At 37.8% G+C, this 17912-nt stretch overlaps 1 protein-coding gene across 4 annotated transcripts in view; it reads left to right on the top strand.

Annotated features, from left to right (window-relative positions):
• LOC107680168 (E3 SUMO-protein ligase RanBP2-like) overlaps window positions 1-11738 on the top strand; it is a 14286-nt gene extending 2548 nt beyond the window's left edge. The window contains exons 3-9 of one of the 4 annotated variants that reach the window (XM_016475954.1): window positions 2380-3339; window positions 3878-3955; window positions 4568-4657; window positions 5255-5394; window positions 5476-5749; window positions 5830-6164; window positions 11126-11738. In XM_016475954.1, coding sequence (XP_016331440.1) covers window positions 3135-3339; window positions 3878-3955; window positions 4568-4657; window positions 5255-5394; window positions 5476-5749; window positions 5830-6164; window positions 11126-11434 — 1431 coding nt within the window. In that variant the 5' untranslated portion in view covers window positions 2380-3134 and the 3' untranslated portion in view covers window positions 11435-11738. Of the gene's footprint in view, window positions 1-2244; window positions 3340-3877; window positions 3956-4567; window positions 4658-5254; window positions 5395-5475; window positions 5750-5829; window positions 6165-11125 lie in introns of those variants that run through there. The other 3 variants (XM_016475953.1, XM_016475952.1, XM_016475951.1) reach the window with 3 other exon arrangements.
• Window positions 11739-17912: the final 6174 nt, after the last annotated feature.

The raw sequence follows: 17912 nt of genomic DNA, 5'->3' as shown, positions 1-17912 counted from the left end.
ACCTCGCTCCTATAGTTTGTCTCATCTCTGTTGCTAATGAGACCCACTACAGTCGTGTCATCCGCAAACTTAATGAAGAGGTTGGAGTTGTGTGACGGTGTGCAGTCGTGGGTCAGCACGACATACAGCATATGTATTTATTATACAGTTTTCTTATACATTTCCTATAAGTTTTTATTCTTATACATTTTTAACATGTATATCTTTTATATTTACTTGTATACAATCATGTTTTAGGATATATGTGAATAAACAATTTACACAGGAGGTATGTGTTTACATGTATGATACCGCGATAGACGGTGCTGATGGTGATACCGTTGTTAAGCCGCAACACCTTTTACATCACTTGCCCACCGCAGCACCGACCCCCACCGTCGTTTTGATCTTTTATAGTAATAAAAATCATTTAGTTCAGTAAAAGAACAGACACTACAATTAAAAAATGAATGCGGCTGCTCAATGCAGAGTGCCGAACAACAGTCGCATCACAGATCAGATTTAATTTCTCCAGTGAGGAGAGTGAGTCGAGCTGACTGACAAGAAAAGTGAGGTGAGACAGACAAGACGATCGCGGATGATTTAGTTTCGAAACTAGATTCAAAAGCGCCTTGTGAGTTATTTGTTATTTTATATTAGGCATAGCCTGCCCTATAGCATGGTGTATTTTTATTTGTTTTGTTAATAAAAGTTCTATGTTTTAAATATAGACTAAAGTGAGTTTGACGTTGTATTTTGTTGTTGCATTCAAGCAATTGACGCCTAACTGCCGCTAATTCGAAAGTGAAAGTAGAATGCGCACGGCTTTTACAAGCTATTTAAACGCTACGGAAAGCGAGGAAAAGAGAGAACGCCCCGCCCCCGCAGTGATACCGGTATTACCGGTGTTGTCACACGTCGATTAACCGGTGGGAAAATTTCCTCACTGTCACAACCCTAGTATGATATAATAAATGACATATTTACAAATACATTAGAGATTTTATTTATGGTTCTATCGGTCTGTGCCACATATGTTTAAAGGGCACCTATTATGCCACGTTTTACAAGATTTAATATGTCTCAGATGTACCTAGGTAATAAAGTAATTATGCTACTATTATTACAAGTGATACTACTATTATTATTTTATTTAATACTACTATAGGAAATTATGATCCGCACTCACAAGAACAGTCTTCTTTTTTCCTTTTATTTTACATTCATCGTTGATGGGAAAAGACACAAACGTTTCGGCTCAAAGCCTTCCTCAGTGTGCAAAGCAATTCAATCCCTCCACCCACTTTTAAATCACTAATTATCTTGATGTCATCGTTCATTAGCATATGTTCAATTAGCCTCATTAAATCATTTCCATTTAAATACTGGACAATTGTCATGTATATAACCAACACAAAACATCACATCCACTAGTACACCACATAATATATCCGTGACTAAAACAAGAATGATCTAGGATCACATATGTATCACTATTATACAAACCAACATTTTAAATAGACAATCATCCATATCTACTCCACCCATTAACTTCACATTGTATAACAATGGAAAATTCAGTAATTAAAAACATCAGAAATACATCGTCATAAACAATAATACGTTTTTTAGAAATGTGAAATTGAGAAGTTTTTTTTAATTCGAATGTGAATGCAACTCCATATGTACAACAATTATAAAGTAACTATACTAAGTAACTTAACAGAGTGTCGCACCAAAATAAAAAGATCAAGTAACGGAAGAGCGCACGCAGTGCAAACGACGTTGTTGAATTTAATACTACTATAAAATTATTATTACAATTTCATTTTTAAGGAATAATCACACAATTTTCTTCCATGTTTTAATTATAACAGTAGACCTGTGTTGTGCAGCAATTTATTTACCAAAAAAAAAAAATGTTTAATATTCTTTTGGTTAAAAGATAAATGAAATTAATGATTTACGCCTTCATTTGATTACCAGAAAAGTTACAATATACAATGCAAATATCTGGGGAAACAAACAAACTTTTAGAAAAAAAGAAAAAATTCTTAGGGCCCTATTATTGTAAATGAGTTAATAAACGTCCAAAAGTTGTTTTATGAATTCAATTAAGAGAAAAAAAAATAAAATCATAAAGCCCTAAATATGTACTTTTTGTTATACATTTGAACATACAGAGAGCATATTGACATATTGTGTCATATATAGGAAGATATGTGTCAGTTTATTTCTCTCTCTCTCTTTTTTAATTGGTTTTGACAAGGTCATAAAAAGGATTTAGATTTACCTTCATAAAACCTGGAGAATGGAGAATGACTGTTACCAAAAAAAGAGAACCATATTTGTATACAATAATTAAGACCCATTTAAAACCATTCCTTTTATTTGTCTCAGTTGCTTCTACTACAGGTCTCTCTGCGTGCTACAACCAGTCTCCAGCATATCCTCAGATTTCATCCAAAACTACTGATCTCATAACTCCTTCTACAGCAAAGCTGAAACCTGTAGAGGAACTCAAAGGCTCTGCTCCAGTGGCTCCTCCAGCTAAATTGTTTTCTATTGGACTGTCTGGAGATTCTGCTAAGAACACCGCCAGCACTGATGTCAGCTTGAAGGGCTTCACATCTGGATCTCAAAAACCAGGTTCTTTTGGGTTTGGATTGAAGGATGCTGTAGTGACATCTGCTGGCTCTGGAGCTCAGGCTGAGAAGAAAACAATTCAGGCCGATGCACCACAACATAAGAAAGTGTCAGCAGCTCCAGCGGTCCCATGTGACACTGCCCCCTGCAGCACTGAAAAAAGTCATGCAACGCTTCAAGGAGGGTTATTTTTGACTAAAAAAGATGGACAGAGGGATGGTGACACTTGCCTAGGAGGAAATAAGGCTACATCTAGCCACAGCATTTTGTGTCAGACGGCAAAACCAAGTTTGAAAAACAAGACCTCTGCTGCTCCGTCAAGTTCCTCTTTTACCTCCAGTTTTGGTAGTTCTGTCTGCCAACCTGCTGTGACTGCATTTAAAGCCAATCCAGGCAATGCTTTTCAGTTCAGTACAAGAACTGATAAAGCATCCTCAGAAGGCTTCAAGATTGAGTCCCCTACAACTGAGGCTGAAAAGTCATCAAGCAGTTCAAATGTTTCATTTTCCATGCCAGTGTCCGTTGGTGTATTCAGCTCTGGTACTGCAAAATCTGAGGCAAAAACATCAGACAAACAGTCACAAAATGGATCTACATCAGACCTCCTCAAAAATGTTGCTGAAGTTCACAAAGAGGAAGAAAAAGAGGCAGCCCCAAGTTCCTCAGATCAGTCTGTAGATGCTTGCGGTCACGATAATAGTCCCCTCAATACTGGTAAGCCTAAATCCTTTAGTTTTGCCATTCCCTTTGTTATTAAGTCAATGTCTTAGGCTTGTTTGAACCTTAACAGCTAGAAAAAGCGACATCAATTTAAATGTAACAAAAGCAAACCTCTACTACATCTTGCCATTTAGATTTTTGATTTCACCACTCATACTGTAAGTAGTGTCCTGTTACAGTAGTTATGGCTGATTGATTTCTGTATTCTGACATATTTCTGAGTGAAACAGCTTTAAGAATGTGAAAAACTATAGGGTGGGACTTGTCTTTATTTATTAACACAAATCCATAAATTCAAGCCGGGCTGTGATAACAATGTCATATCTGGATGTTCTGGTGAAGTGTCAATCATATGCAAAATTTCTCCAGTCATTTAGTGCACTTAAACTCCTGAAAGCGCACGCTCATTTGCATATGCTTTTGATTGCCATGCCTAGCATCCACAGCTTCTAACTAAATAAGACGGTCTGTGTCATTATGTGAAATTATTCACCTCAGATATACACCAGTGTATTTTCACTCTGTTGCACAGATGAAGGTTCTGAAAGCGCAGTGAGGAATCTGAAGGGAAAGCCGTATGTGGATGGAGCTGATGGAGTGTCTGATCATGGTAGGTTGCTCTTGTGAAATGCATTACTGAGACTGGTTCAGGTCTCAGGGCTCAACAGTGAGGTCTGGCCATGGCTGGGACGGTCGACTGAACTATACTGGCCCGGTCGGGTTTAGCATTTGCACGTTTTTCAGTCTTGCCAGTTTAAACATTCAAGCACAGGAGTAGCTTGACTTTGGAGCTCCGGGGGCCAAACCTCACTCCATATTGAAGTGACTTTGCTAGATCGACAGCAAACATGTGAGGTTGTCATGGCAACCAGAACATTGCATGCAGATTACTTTTGTTGTGCTACGTCTATTTTTGCTGTGCTAAACTTTATTTTATTTTATTCTTATGACAAGGCAAAGTTCTATGAGAGCAGTAATATATATATATATATATATATATATATATATATACAGTATGTGTGTGTGTGTGTGTTCTTCTGTTGGCCCTATTCAGACAGGACAGGATAAAAAGTACAATGACAGGATAAAAAGCATGATGAGTGAGGGTCAGGGTCTAAGAGTAAAGTAAAGGGACACTCAAACAAGCTTTAAATAATTTGCCTGCTGAATGTTGTTTTTGTGTTTTTTGTGTAGTTTGTGACGTGTGTTTGCTCTGCTCCAGCAGGTGTTTCTTTGGGATTTGCATCTGCAAGTTTGTTTTCATTTGCAGACATGGTCAAGAGTAAAGAGGAATTTGCATTTGCCAAAAACGGTCAGTGCCTAATAATTGTCTTCTGATAATAAATAGTGTTTTTATTGCATACAGTAAATGCAATTAATGCTGCCTAAAACACACAGGTCAATGTTATTTGTATTATATTCTAATCTAATCTAATTTAATCTAATCTAATCTAATCTAATCTAATCTAATTTAATCTAATCTAATCTAATCTAATCTAATCTAATTTTGTTTGACTTTGGGAAATGATGTCCTTAAGCATATCATAAAGTCTTTTTGGTTGTTTTTAAAGACCTACATTTCATCATTCAATTTTTATGACCTGAAGATTGAATGATGTACATTTATTGCAATTTATAATAATGCATTTTCCTGACAGGCTATGTTTTCTGATGTCATGCTACTGCTCAGGCCTGTTGTCTAAAGTCTGTGAACAAGCTCAAACTTTTCAAACATCTTGTTTTATAAGCTATTCATAATGTTAGTTTTTTTTGCATGTGTCTGACTTCACTGGAAGTATTAATATGAATTAGTATTATAAAAGTGCTAGTATATGTTAGCATACTGCTGCTGTCAGTATTAATGTTGGCAGTGTGATGTTTTCAGCTCTTTCTTTTTCTTTTTCTACAGATCCTAATTTTACATGGTCAAACGCCGGAGCCAAAGTTTTTGGATGTGCAGCGACACAAAATGAAGAAAAAGAGGAGGGCATTGATGGTGATGGTGATAATGACGAGATCCACTTTGAGCCGATCGTGTCTCTGCCTGAGGTGAGCGTTTGCTGTAATGCTGTTAGCTCTGATCTTCACGTCTCTAGAGAAGTGTGACATGTGCTGATGTTTCTCCTGCAGGTGGAGGTGAAGTCCGGTGAGGAGGACGAAGAGATCCTGTTCAAAGAAAGAGCCAAACTGTACCGTTGGGATCGTGAGCTCAATCAGTGGAAGGAGCGTGGCGTGGGAGACATCAAGATCCTCTACCACCCCGTGAAAAAGCGCTACCGTGTGGTGATGAGACGCGAGCAGGTGCTAAATGTCTGCGCCAACCACACCATCAGCAAGAGCATCGAGCTCAAGCCCATGAACATCTCGGCTAACGCGCTGGTGTGGACCGCCACCGACTACTCCGGTACAGGCCTCGCTCCTCACCTCATACACATATCTCTCCTGCTGGTGCCTTCACATCTGCATGTTTGTTCACACATACAGAGGGAGACGGGAAAGTTGAGCAGCTGGCGGCCAAGTTCAAGACTCCAGAGCTGGCCGAGTCCTTCAGACGAGCGTTCACAGACTGCCAGAGCCGCATGTCGCAGACTGACGCTGCTCAGACATCTGCCGCCGAGGCGCTTTCAAAAGAGTCCAACCCTGTGGTGTTCTTCAACATCACCATAGATGGTGAGGATGCTGGGAGAATCGTCATGGAGCTCTTCGCTCACATTGTCCCCAAAACGGCGGAGAACTTCCGGGCTCTGTGTACGAGAGAGAAGGGCTTCGGTTACCTCCAGTCTGTCTTCCACAGGATCATCCCGGGCATCATGTGTCAGGTGAGAACCCACTGTTATTATGTTATTATGAAAACACAGCATGCATCAGAAATTTAATTAGATGCTCATTGTCAAAACAATCATTATTGCAATTGTTCTCTATAAAATCAACAAATAACGCACATCTGTCAATAATGGGCAAGTTAGGGCATGTTCACACTTGGCGTCTTTTTTGACAAGAAAAAGTTGACGAGAGCTTTTTTAGTAAAATAAAAAGCTGGCAGTGTTTTGGTTACAAATAGCAGCCAAGGGCTATAACAACAGCTACAATAGTAGCCTAGTGTGTGGTGCAGAAATGTCGAGAAATTGGCTCTTGCGTTGGCTTTTGAAGTTAACGGGGAGGAGAATGTCGGTTCATAATGACGTTTGTGGGTGCGCGACATTATACGGGGAAGGAAACAGTATGGTGCTTACAGCAATTTAGTCCAGGAGCTCCGGTTGGATGATGCACCGTTTGCGGTATCCAGTGTTGGGCAAGTTACTTCCAAAATGTAATGCATTATATATTACTAGTTTCTGTCTTTGAAAGTAATTAGTTACATTACAATATTACTGTCTCTAAATTGTAATGCATTACACTACTTTTGAGTTACTTTCACCAAAATATATTGCTGCTCATTCTACATCCAGTGGAGGGTAATGTGGTAGGTCTATAGCATAAAATTATAAAATCATATTTAGATACCGGTGTGTAGGTCTACATTAACCATCCTTTGCTAAGTGTTTTGGGGGAAGTCGTCGAGCACTAATTCTTAGTATGGGTCACCATACTTGGCCACATGTCACGTCACTTTCACTTTTTCACTTAATGTTGTAGTTTAGGTTAAACACAGATAAGCACACACCGCATTATTACATTCATAAATAACACCGGTAAATTAATTAATAATGTACAAACAATAAACACAATATCTAGCCTATAGGCTATTTTGAACGGTTTCAGAAGAAAATAATGAAAAATATAAGTTGCTAAACAAGCCAAAATTAGGCTAATTCAATGCGAAACTGAAAGCAAACGGCATTCTCGCGCAGCCTACCTCTCTCATTCGGCATTAATCCAATTAAATGTGTTCATATTTGCGATGTATTTGAATGCTAAACTATTATTTATTATGTAAAGCTGGCTTACTTAACGCGCTTAAAAAACAGCCTCGTCACATGAGCAAAATGTGTGTTTGGCCAGAGGCTGAACGACACGGATTGTACTACACAGTACGCACTATTTAAATTAACCAGTGTAGCTATATGTTTGGTTGACTGACTGTATTTTATTCTGATAATGAACAGGCTGCAACGTTTGCAATGATGTAGGCTATGTGTGTGCGTGAGGCGCCGGCGCGATGGAACAGCGGAAACAAACAACAAAAAAAGTAATTTTTGGTCATACAGATCATTCGAAACTGCAGTGTGTTTACTTTTATTTCTGTCATCTCGGATTCCTTTCTTTGGACTTTCGTAGAGCGCCGCGCCACACAAATAGCCAAACTCAGCAGCGTAGCCTATCTCTCAGTCTTTTCTTTTCGTTTTGTTAATCTGTTAATTAGGCTATTTAAGTCAAATATTTCGCATATTCATTCATTTTACATATAGACTATGATTTAATAAAAACAGATTTTGTTATTTTTAGTTACATTTAATTTTTGTTGCTTGTACCATCTAATTCCAGCAACAGAAGATAGACAAACTATTTTACCCGCGGAATTTTTTTCTCCGGTGCTGTTTTGCGGTGTTAGTAAATTCACCACTTAATTTAGAGTTAAAATATGTTGTTGTAACTTGCGTTACTGAGATTGTAATGAGTAATAATATTACCCAAATTTTATTAGTAATGCGTTATATTACTGCGTTACAGCAAAACGTAATATACTACTGTAATATTATTACTTTTGTAATAAAGTAATAAACTCCCAACACTGGCGGTATCCAGCTTTTTCTTGCCGTAAAAATGGGTGCAGCCATTTGTAAATTCTATGGGTCTAGCTTCCGGTTTCATCCGCGTCCAGCTATTTTTAGCTGTACAAAACAGTTTGTTTTGCTGCTTGATATTGAAAACTGGTGTCTTACCATATTATTTTAATGTAGTGCAAACAGTTTTACCGTTTACTGCACGTTGTTATTCTTCTCGTTATTTAGCTATAGCGGCTAATGACCCGGAAGAGATAGAGTTTTGTGCTCATATCAACTCCTTGTGCTCCAAAACTAGTACGATCTATCCACCGGCTATCTTCTCAATTTTTTTCTTATTGTTTTTGTTGTTAGGGAAACGACTTCGGCAGTCGTGGCCTAATGGTTAGAGAGTCGGACTTGTATCCCAAAGGTTGCGGGTTCGAGTCTCAGGTCCGGTGGGGGGAGTGAATGTACAGCGCTCTCCTCCACCCTCAATACCACGACTGAGAGCAAGGCACCGAACCCCCTACTGCTGCCCAGGTGCCGTAGCAATATGGCTGCCCACTGCTCCGGGTGTGTGTTCACGGTGTGTGTGTGTTCACTACTATGTGTGTGCTCTTGGATGGGTTAAATGCAGAGCCACTTCACTTCACTGACTTGCTACTCGCTTGTCATTGGTCAGCTGTCAAAAAGCGCTTGACGTAGGGTGTTTTTTTTTTTGTTTTTTTAAGAAAAGTTGGAACTTTTTTCAGCTTGAAAAGACGCTCTGAGCTGCAGAAAAAGACACCGGCGGTGGCATTTTAAAAAGCACTCAGGACTTTTTTGATAACACAGTTTACTCCATAGAATTATAATGTAAAACAGACACTGGCAGCTTAAAAAAAGACGCCAAGTGTGAACATAGCCTCATTTTGCTCCAGAGTTTTCTGCATATTTTGATAATTTAACACAATGGTTCTCAAACATTTTTGGTCAAAATCTATTTTTAAAATGTTTAAACTTTTTTTTTTTTTTAATTATGAAAACTGATTTTTTTTTTTTTATTGAAAAACTTGCAGTAAAAACACCTGCAATTGTTATGCTTTCGCTGTGTCTGAAACATGATGTGAGCAGCGCAACGAAGCTAAAGACAACAGAACCCAACACTGGATGTGGTGCAAAACAACAAATCACTGGCAGTAGAGGCCGATTCACACTGCACTGACAGATAATTTTTTCTGATCAGTGTGTTAACCCTGTTGGCGTCTGTTGGGATTGTTTGACACTTCTTTTCACCAATGGAACATGTTAAATTGCTGTTTGCTGGGTCTTGGAAGGTCTGAGAATTGACGTATTGTAATCTGGTGACCATCGGCATTGGTCTGCATCTGTCAATGTGATTTGAACAACATGCTGGCTGGCCTGCCTCTTTTCTGGCGATGCTTGCGTGGGCGATTGGTCCAAGTGAGTGGGGCCACACTATTGTTTACCTGAACCACATCTGTGAACAAGTGGTCACTGAACTGTGGTTTAAAGTTACTTTCCCAAGTTCCAGTGGTTGTTCCCATGTCTAGCAGGGTTTGACGATCATACATATTGATAATAACAGCATTAATAATAGCACTGATAATCCGCAGTGAAAACAATTAAAGTTAAAACATAATATAAAGTGTTGCAGGAACTCGTGACATGGCAGCCTTCCTCTCTGCCATTTTAATCCGAAATCACAATATTGCATGGCTACTCGTGTGATATTGCTTTTAAACAACAGTGTGACGGAACAAGTGTGTAAATAAATAAGAAACAACCACCTTTTGTGTGACGATCTATTTCCCTCCACCACAGATTCAAATCTCAGTTTGACAGTTTGAGACGAAGACTCTAATTCGAAAACGTCACTTTAGAACTAGTAACGAAGGAACGTTGAGTTGCTTCATTGAAAGCTTGTTTATCATTGTATTAAAAGCTCACTGTATTATGTGTAGTAGAGTATAATGAGATAGAGATGGGGGGTACATAAACAGCATTCATAACTTAAACATTAAAATATTAATTAAAATGATGGCCGGATTTGTTTTTGTTGTTTTGTTTTAAACAAACAAAAAATCTTGGTTGGGTGACTTAGGCCTACAACATAACATGTTATCTATTAATATGTACTACATGCTCAAAAAAAAAAAAAAAGTTTTATGAAATGAGAAATCTCACATTTTACTCTTTAACTTATTTTTTCTTCAAAACAACAAAAACATAAATTATAAGAATTTTACCTGCTCCATAAACAGTTTTACATAGGCTGCCTTATCCAATGTGTTGAGATTTTTAGAATAAGAATGAGCTTGTTTTCAATATACAAATTAAGATTACAAATTAATTAAGATTACAATATACAAATTAATAATGAGTTCTGATTAGTTGTCGATGTTTTATATTGTTCATCAGGTGGAAAAATCGTTCTGAAAGTGATCCCAATGATTTTATCCCTCTGTGTAGTTATAGTTGTGGTGTAAACGTCTACTCTCTTACATTTAGAACAATTTTTAGAGCTTTATTGTTACAGTTATCGTTATTGTTCTTGGTGTGAGCGGGTCTTAACACACAGCTGGAAAGACTTCTCAGCTAATCAGATTTCAGCACCAGAAGTAACTGTTGTATAAAATAAAATAAACATTAACTGCTATAAAATATATATATATATATATTATTCTAAATTCTTCCAGGGCACTGATTCCAAATAATCTGAAGAACTAAAATAACTAAAACTAAATAGACTTAAAGTTATAAATAAACAAATAAAAATGATGTAAAAATAAAAATGACAAAAACACAACAAAATGTAAAAAAAAAAAGTCAAATAAAAACAGAACATATAAAAAAATATTATTCTAAATATTAACAAAGAGTAATCAAAGAATCTAGATCTGCTGAACGTCTGGAGCAAGACGGGTCAATATTGAACATCATGAATTAAACATATCAAACACTAGATATAAACAGAGATGTTCATGGTGACGGTCTGAAATATCTGGAGTTTCTGCTTCTAGCTTTGGTTTTTTGGGCTATTTAAATACGTGTTTTGTCCTGCTGTCACTCAGGGTGGTGATATCACCAACCAGGATGGGACGGGAGGAAAATCCATCTATGAAAAGATGTTTGAAGACGAGTGCTTCGAGGTGAGGCGCACAGGGCCGGGGCTGCTGTCCATGGCCAACCGTGGCAGAGATACCAACAACTCACAGTTCTTCATCACCCTCAAGAAAGCAGAGCACTTGGACTTCAAGCACGTGGCCTTCGGCTTCATCAAAGAGGGCATGGATGTGGTGAGGAGAATCGGAGAGCTGGGCGCTAAAGATGGGAAACCCACGAAAACTATCACCATCTCAAAATGTGGACAGATTAAGTGAACTTTTCTATGCAAACAACTGTTCATCATGTTTGAGATTGTGTTCCCTGAACTCTTGCGTAAATCAGGACTTGTATATGCAGTGGTTTTATATTTGTCCTGTAAGTGTGTTCATAAATTGCACAGCACTAGTTGACAATGAAACTTATGCTTTGCAAAAAAAAAAGAAGAAAAAAACGGTAACGCTTTAGAGTAGAGCCCACAATTTACAGCACAACTCTTTTTTGTAACTATAGTGCACCTATACAGTACACTATAAAATATGAATAAAATAATAATGGAATAAAATGTGAAGTTTGGGGAATAAGGGGGTAACAACCTGGAAAATTACAAATTATCTATACTGTAAGTATTTTGAAACTAAGGGGCTACCTATTCTAATATTACGTGGTATGTATGACCTACTATGCTAAACAGCAGTTTTATATTTGCAAGCGATTTAGCAAATGCATACAGTGTGTACCTTTTAATAGTACACGTATAAAAAAGACACTGGGTTATTGTTTCAATCCAAAAGCTCGGTTGAGACGGTTGGATAAGGAAGCTGGCTTGATTTGACCCAATTTGGGTTGATAATAGTAATAAGTAACCCAACGGTACTGGGTTAGGAATGTGGAGGACTCGCTTGAGACGAGTCTATCATGATTGTGGTGCTCATGACAGTAATATGTGTGGAAAATATAAGAAAACTAATCAAAGCGAAAAGGAGAGAGATTTTTGAAATTTGACTGGATTGTGTTTTTCTAACAACGTTGAACGATGACTGATGAGTGGTAAAGCCCAGAACTGAACAGTCAAAATGGTGCTTGAGGATCAAAACAGTAAATCAAAGATGGTAAAATCCTGTCAAATTGTTATAATACACAGTTTATTCTATAAATCTATAATGACAAAAATGTTATGCTGTAATTTCTGTTTACTTACGCTGTAAATTGCGGGCTGCAATCTAAAGCGTTACCGAAAAAACTTAAATTAAATTTTATTATTTCTTCACGTTTACAGGGGCTTAACTGAACAGAATGTAAATCTTTGAATACTTTATTTGATAAATGTGTGTATCTGGTTGAAAAGTCACTTCACTACTATGAGGTCCCACACAAACACAGCCATGTTGCTTGCAATTTTCAATCTTCTGAACATAAAATAAACATCTAAGTTAAGTGTGAAATATGCTTCTGAATCAAATGAAATGAAGGTGCTTTATTTCTCCTTTTGCTTTGACAAATGTTTCATGACTTCACCTGCCCATCCAGTCCTGATTGTTAAAGGGGTCACCGGATGCCCATTTTCCACAAGTTGATATGATTCTTTAGGGTCTTAATGAAAAGTAAATTATTTTTTTTTATTTCTCAATGGTAGTGTAAAACAACACCCTTTTTTTTACCAGAGCTCAAAAACAGCTGTTTTCAGCAACCCATTTTAGTGCATGTTCCTTTAAATGCTAATGAGCTCCGCTCACCCCGGCCCTCCATTCCGTGGGGTGACGAGCCGTTCTCATGAGACTGTTTACTTTAGCCACGGAACTTGCTAACTAGCACGTGATTAGAAAAGGTGATTTGCAAATATTCATAAAAGAACCTTATACTCACTTCTTCTGTAGGTGAAGCTGGATCACGAATGATTGGCGCGAACATAGACGCATTTAGGCAGATCGGGGGGCACATTCCCTTCAGAAACAAATGTAATCCACTGCGTCTTCAAGGGATAGTTCACCCAAAAATGAAAATTCTGTCATTAATTACTCACCCTCATGTCGTTCCAAACCCGTAAGACCTTCGTTCATCTTCGGAACACAAATTAAGATATTTTTGATGAATTCTGAGAGCTCTCTGACCCTCCCATAGACAGCAATGTAATTAACACGATCAACGTCCAGAAACGTAGCAAGGAGATCGGTAAAATAATCCATGTGACAACGTATCCGCGTGACGCAGCTGACACAGAACAGCGTACACTGTTTACGTTCAGTGGATATTCTCCAAAATGGCAGCAGGGTGACGTGGAGGAGACAAACTGTTGAATAAAGTCGTTATTTTTGTTTTCTTTGCGTACAAAAAGTATTCTTGTAGCTTCATAAAATTACGGTTGAACCCCTGATGTCACATGGATTATTTTACCGATCTCCTTGCTACGTTTCTGTGCCTTGATCGTGGTAATTACATTGTTGTCTATGGGAGGGTCTGAGAGCTCTCAGAATTCATCAAAAATATCTTAATCTGTGTTCCGAAGATGAACAGAGGTCTTACGGGTTTAGAATGACATGAGGGTGAGTAATTAATGACAGAATTTTCATTTTTGGGTGAAATATCCCTTTCAGCGGATCAGATGTCGACACAAAACACCTCAATCGCTCAATAGAGCCATTCTTGACTACATCTGCTCCAGCGCCGGAACAATGGAAGCAATGGTTCAACCCCCCCCACTATATAGAAGGAGAATAACAGAAATGGAGAAGATGGGGAGGTGGAGGGATGGCAGAAGAATTGTTGCTGGGACGACACAATGACTGCTGCTAATATAAGCTCGTAATGATTATTGTCAGGACTGAATGATTAGGCTTCTTCCAAACATACGTTTGGAACTTCATTTCAGGAAAACTGTTAAGTATATAATCTACAGTATCACTGACCATCCAGAAATGAGATCAGGTGTTAGTATTCATTTGTGTGCAGTAAATGTACTCTTTAGGGCTAGTTTTTAACCCTTTTTCTCTTTACTGCATATGGCTGACCAACATGAAACTGACCTTGATAATGTTTTGATAAATATTTAAAAAGTAACACTTGGAGAGTAAACTTGGAATTAAATTAATAATATATAACCTTCACATTGTAAGTAATAAGCATGATAACCAGTAGTGCAGCATTAGGAACTGTAGGCTATAAAAAGAGTAAGATCATTTTACGATTTAAAGGTGCATTAAGCGATTTTTGAAAAATGCATTTGGTCACAGCGTCGGACCGAATCCCAAAACACACTTGTAGCCAATCAGCAGTAGAGGGGCATGTCTTGTAATGACATAGAGAAGAGAGCGCTCAGTTTGAGTGCACAGGATGGATATTAGCAGATGGACTATAGATAGAGAGAGATGGCATATAAAAAAGAGGAAAATATCAGAGAAACAAAACATTAAAAATAAGGGTTACGATCAGGCAAGAGGCAGGACCCGCATAAATATCTGAGCAGCTTTGCAGCAGTGAAGAGAAACTCAAGGAGCGGGAAGGCCTGGAAGCGGACCCTGAGGTTGCGTTGTTTCTTCTTGATAGGTGAGTAACGTTGACTTTGCTTTGTTTCACACAACTTATCCGTGTTGGCTTTTGTTTGAATATGCTTGTGTGTCATCTTCACTTGTTTCCGCGATCGTCGTTGCCATGGTTGTGTACGTACGTGTGGGGCGGAGATTTCAAAATAAGGGCGAGGTCCTGTTGGGGTATGGACGTATTTGAAAGCACCAAAACAAACATCAACATCGTTTGGCAAAAATCGCTTAGTGCACCTTTAACTGTAAAATAATGTTTTTCATGTGGTTCCTGCATCACGGACACCGCAACTCCAGACACGCACAAGTTGCGCCACCATCTATCTTCTGTGTGCAGGACATTCTCAGCATCACCACTGATTCAGCAACCCTGTCCCATACATTAACATTCAAACACCTGTCTGAACCAGACAAACTTCATGAAATATATTTGATTTATTAAGAACTGATAAATACATGTAGTGCTCGCATTGGTGCAGTTATTCTCTCAACAGTGAACAAAAATCATATTGTTACAGTAAAACATTTTATTGTGATTTTGAAACTGAATAGTAACATTACACAAAAAATACAACACAACAGAACTCAAACGAGACATTGAAACAGCACAACATAAGACTGTATATTCATGAACCTTCTATTATTAAGTTATAATAAAAATCTCAGTTGTGATGTAGCTCATGACAGATTCTATAAAAATTAGATGAAATAGTGAAATGCTGTGAAATTTGATGGAGGATCTGTGATGATCTAGGGGAGCTTTAGCAAGGCCATGTGCAAGGTTGTCCTGGATGAAAACGTGCTTCCTTCTGCTTTGACAATGTTCCCCAACTTTGAAGATGTTTTTTTTTTTTTCTTCAGCAGGACAATGCTCTATACCACACAGGCAGGTCAATCAAGGTGTGGATGGAAGACCACCAGATCAAAGTCATGGCCAGCCCAATCCCCATTGAAAACTTCTGGAATGTGACTAAGAGGAAGATTGATGGTAACCAACCATCAAAAAAGCCGAGCTGCTTGAATTTTTGTTCCAGGAGTAGCATTAAGTCACCCAACATCGATGTGAAAAGACAGGTAGAGAGCATGCCAAAACACATGAAAGCTGTGATTGAAAATAAGGGTTATTCCACCAAATATTGATTTCTAAACTCTTCCTTAGTTAAAGCATTAGTAATGTGTTGTTTAAAATGAATATGAACTTATTTTCTTTGAATTATTTGAGAACACTGCATTTTTTTTGTTTTGTTATTTTAACCAGTTTTCACTTTCTGCAAATAAATGCCCTAAATGACAATATGTTTATTTGGAATTTGGGATAAATGTTATCACTAGTTTCTAGAATAAAACAAAAATGTCAATTTTACTCAAACACATACCTATAAATAATACAACCAGAAATAACACTGATAATTTTGCAGTGTTCTCTTAATTTTTTTTCCAGAGCTGTATGATGATAATAGTAAATCATATTATTCTGTCTTGTATTAATTTACAAAAAAACAAACAAACAAACAAGCAAAAAAAAAAAAAGGCCAACTCCCATCATTCACATAAAAGAGCTGGGTCAGAGCCATAAATGTACACTAGTTTGTGTTCGGTTTTTGCCTGTGTTTCTGTTTCTGCCTAGATTCATCTTTTCCAAAACATGTTTTACTTTAAAATCATAGCAATAAATCTAAAGTTGTGTTTCAAATTTGAGGTTGATATCTCAAGAACTGAGCTTTCAGTAATTCATGTCCTTGATTTCTTTTCTTTCACATTGTCCCAGTTCAAAGGTCTGTGTGTTTGTAATGGCCATGTTAAATGGTGTTCACAACACGAATGTCCTTTAAGATGACTTCTTCTAAATACCTTTAAGATGACTTCTTCTGCTGTCTGCTGTATGGTGCGGAGGCATGCTTTTGTGATGTGAGCGCACCGAAACTCCATCGGTGACACAAATGGAGATAAAACCTTGGTAGTCACTCAGGACCAAACTCAGTCAAAGGGCCAGTTCTCCTCTGGCCAGATAAAACCAGCAGGGTGTGGATAAATTCCAGGCTGCAATACAAGTCAGATTGAGCAGAGGACTTGTCTGGTTCTTGTAGCCTTTGCTGAGGAATTGTACTGATGGCCAACAAGAACTTTGCAGGGAATCTGCCTCTCTAGTTGACATGGTCTCCACTGACATTCAGGGCTGTAGAGGTGTCATCTGAATGTACCGATCCATTGTCTGGTCTGGATACAGGATAGGATCTGGTTGACCTAATTAATGCAGCCTAACAATCCTTTAACAGATTTGAATTATAGAAATGTGATAGTGTGCTATGTTTATGGCAGGTTAAAGACTCTTTAATCTTGTCTTTTAATCAGGTCTTTAATCTTTATTTAAACTGACATCAAGTTTAAATCAAGTGTCTGCCTCCCAAACAACGCTAGGTAGATTGTTGCAGAGTTTGGACGCTAAATAGGAAAAGGATCGACCACCCGCTGTTGTTTTTGATATTATAGGTATTATCAAATGGCCAGAGTTTTGAGATGCGGTTTTACAAATGCTAGAAATGTGGCTTTCAAAGGAAATATGCTATCAAATAGCACACATAGGTTTCTAACTGATTACGAAAAATGTACTGAGCAGCTATCAGATGTTAGACAGTGTTCTAGGTTATTACATGCGGAGGTTTTAGGTTTGATAATTAACACCTCTGGTTTTTTTTTTGGTTTTTTTTCAGAATTTAGCAGTAGTCGTCCTATTTTTTATATCAACTATGCATTCCATTAGTTTTGCAAATTGGTATGCTTTGTTAGGCTGCAAAGAAATATAAATCTGATAGATTCCCTCAGCATAACTGTGCAAAACCGTGGAACCATATCAGCATAACTGTAAAAGCTAACACCATGTTTCCTGATGATATTTCCAAAGCGTAATGTGAAGTGTGAAAAGCAGCGGTCCTAGTACTGAGCCTTGTGGTATTCCATACTGCACTTGTGATCATTATGTTACCTCATCTTTCACTGCTACAAACTGATGATGGTCAGTTAAGTAAGATTTGAACCTTGCCAATGCAATTCCTCTAATGCCAACATAATTTTATAGTCTATTCAAAAGAATGTTGTGGTTAATAGTGTCAAAGATACCATTTTTCTTCAAGAAGGAACATAGTTGTGAGGTTACTGCCTTTTCTAGTATCTTTGACAGAAAGGGGAGATTTGAGATTGGTCTGTAATTAACAAATTATTT

This window comes from Sinocyclocheilus anshuiensis, unplaced genomic scaffold (genome assembly GCF_001515605.1).
Source record: "Sinocyclocheilus anshuiensis isolate Anshui unplaced genomic scaffold, SAMN03320099.WGS_v1.1 scaffold1202, whole genome shotgun sequence".
Classification (NCBI taxonomy): domain Eukaryota; kingdom Metazoa; phylum Chordata; class Actinopteri; order Cypriniformes; family Cyprinidae; genus Sinocyclocheilus; species Sinocyclocheilus anshuiensis.
Note: the sequence above shows the minus strand (reverse complement) of the source record. Positions and strands in the feature narration are given on the sequence as shown.